Here is a 2,319-nt window from a genome sequence, read left to right on the forward strand (position 1 = left end):
TCTTTTGGTATCCCCAGCACTTAGCACAGTGCCTGGCACACAGTAAGGGCTATATAAATGTTAGCTTTTTTTTTTATTGTAAGCTCCCTGAAGGCTGGGTCTCGGCTCCTTTTGTGTCACAGTGCTAGCACACAGCAGACGCTTAATAAATGTTTATTGTTTGCAAGTAAGGGGCCTCGGGTGCCAGAAAGAGGAGTCCGGTCCTTTATCCTTACAGCTGTAGGGAGCTAACGAGGGGCGGAATAGCACTTTGGCAGGTATGTAGAGGAAGAACCAGGCGGGCCACTGGGGCGGGACTCTCCGAAAGCAGGGGGACTGACGTCATCACAACAGCTGCAGCAAAGAAGCTGTACCCACACACGTGGGTCCGCCGCGCCCCGCCCACTCTTGTCTTGCCTTTCCCCCTTACGCCTGCGCACTCCTGGGCTCCTGGTAGCGCTTCGCTCGCCGGCCCCGCCTTCTCCAGGTGGAACCTGCGCAGTCCCACTCCCTCTCACCCCACCCCCCCACGCTCATCCGCGCCTGCGCACGCCTTGGCCCAGGCTCACCAGCCAGGCTGTGCACAGCGCCTCCGGCTGCGCCTCGCAGACTGCCCCGGTAATACTCATCCTTCTGCGCGGCGCGGATCACCTCCGGCTGATTGGCGGGCGCCAGGGCCATGACCACGACCCTAACCGCCTCTCGACTCCGGGCACGGCCCCTCGGCGCCCCAAGGGCGGGGCCTGGTGACCGCCGTCGCTCGCATCCGCGTCGCGTGGACTATACGTCACCCCCCATCTCCACCCCCCCCCTGCAGGGCTGGGGGTGGGGCGGAGAAGGAGGGGAAGGTCTTAAAGGGACCGGGCGCTACGGAGAGCGTCGGGGTGGCGAGGGAGTGGGGGCCGGGGAACGGATGCCTCGAGTGTGGCAGCTCTCTGAATGATTGGGGGTCGTGAAGACCCGGCCTCAGGGCCAGTCTAGCAGGCCCTCTTTGCACGGGCTGCCCTCCCTGCCTGCAGTGCAAGGCTGAGGTCGAGCCACCTCCTACACGGAGCCTTCCTTGATGACCCCATCGTCGTCCCCCCCCCCCCCCTCCCCAGGGGCCCCCCCCGGACCTTTTAATTTTTTTTTTTTTTTACATAGGTTGGGTCGTTTCAGCTATACCCACTGTCTCCTCCGTAGATTGGAAACTCCTAGAGAGCGGGGGATTATTATCTTCTCCCCTCCCCCACTTAATAAGTGTTTGTCAATTGACTAATGGACCGTTTGGATCGCTGGCTTTTCCTTGTCACTCTGCAAAGCAAGCTCTGGTGAACATCACCCCGCCTACCCTCGCGGGTGCGGAAAGCCCATCCTGCACCTTCCCGATACCCTCGTGAGTGACCAGAATAGATGACCCCCGGCCTTGGAAGTCAGACCTGGGTCCATCTGCCGGCCACTTGTGTGGTCTGAGCCTCAGTTTCCCCATCGATAAAATAAGAAAGGATTAGATCGTCTCGAACTTACCATGATTCTGGGTTCCACAGCCCCTCCCGGCTCCTAAAGCTTCCTCCCGTCGGACAAGCTGGCGGAGGGCTCCGAAGGGGCATCTGGGCCTGGGGTGGCACCCCGGCCACCCCACCCATCTGCCTTGGGGCCCCGCAGCCCGACGGAGGGGCGAACACGCCGCGTTCCGGCTCGGAGCCCCCTGGACGTGCGCAAGTCCCCACCTCCCGGAGCGTGCTCCATCCTGGGCGAGGGGCAGCGTCTCCAAACACCGACACCTGAATTTGTTTACTTTCGGTTCTGGATTCTCCCCGCCCCCTCCCCTTCTCCACCCATTGAGAAAGCAAGCAAGAAAGAAAAAGAAACAATTACAAATAGATACAAAGTAGCGAAACAAATTCCCACCTTAGCTACTTTTATCTGATCTATCCCTTTCTGTCCACTCTATCCAGCCTTCTATCCCTCTATCCACTTTGTACATCTAACTAAATCTGCTTTAGTAAATACACATGCATACACACACACACACACACACACACGCATACACACACACACATACACACACACACACACACACATTGTTAAGTCGTTTTTTCCAACCCTGCCCCTTCGTGGTCCCATTTGAGGTTTCCTTGGCAAAAATACTTGAGTGTTTTGCCATTTCCTTCTCCAGATAAGGAAACTGAGGCATACAGGAGTAAATGACAAGAAGTCGCGGCTAGGAAGTGTCTGAGGCCAGATTTGAACTAGGGAAGAGGAATCTTCCTAAATTCCAGGTCTGGTGCTCTATCCACTGCACCACCTATCAGGATGGATGGATGGATGGATGGATGGATGGATGGATGGATGGATGGA

At 57.4% G+C, this 2,319-nt stretch overlaps 1 protein-coding gene across 2 annotated transcripts in view; it reads right to left on the reverse strand.

The window, feature by feature from the left end:
• The window catches only part of PEX10 (peroxisomal biogenesis factor 10), a 7,393-nt gene extending 6,674 nt beyond the window's left edge, over window positions 1-719 (reverse strand). The window contains exon 1 of one of the 2 annotated variants that reach the window (XM_027855530.1): window positions 549-717. In XM_027855530.1, coding sequence (XP_027711331.1) covers window positions 549-660 — 112 coding nt within the window. In that variant the 5' untranslated portion in view covers window positions 661-717. Of the gene's footprint in view, window positions 1-548 lie in introns of both variants that reach the window. The other variant, XM_027855531.1, reaches the window with a different exon arrangement.
• Between the last annotated feature and the right edge of the window lie 1,600 nt (window positions 720-2,319).

This window comes from Vombatus ursinus, unplaced genomic scaffold, assembly GCF_900497805.2.
Source record: "Vombatus ursinus unplaced genomic scaffold, bare-nosed wombat genome assembly UNPS02010822.1, whole genome shotgun sequence".
Classification (NCBI taxonomy): Eukaryota; Metazoa; Chordata; class Mammalia; order Diprotodontia; family Vombatidae; genus Vombatus; species Vombatus ursinus.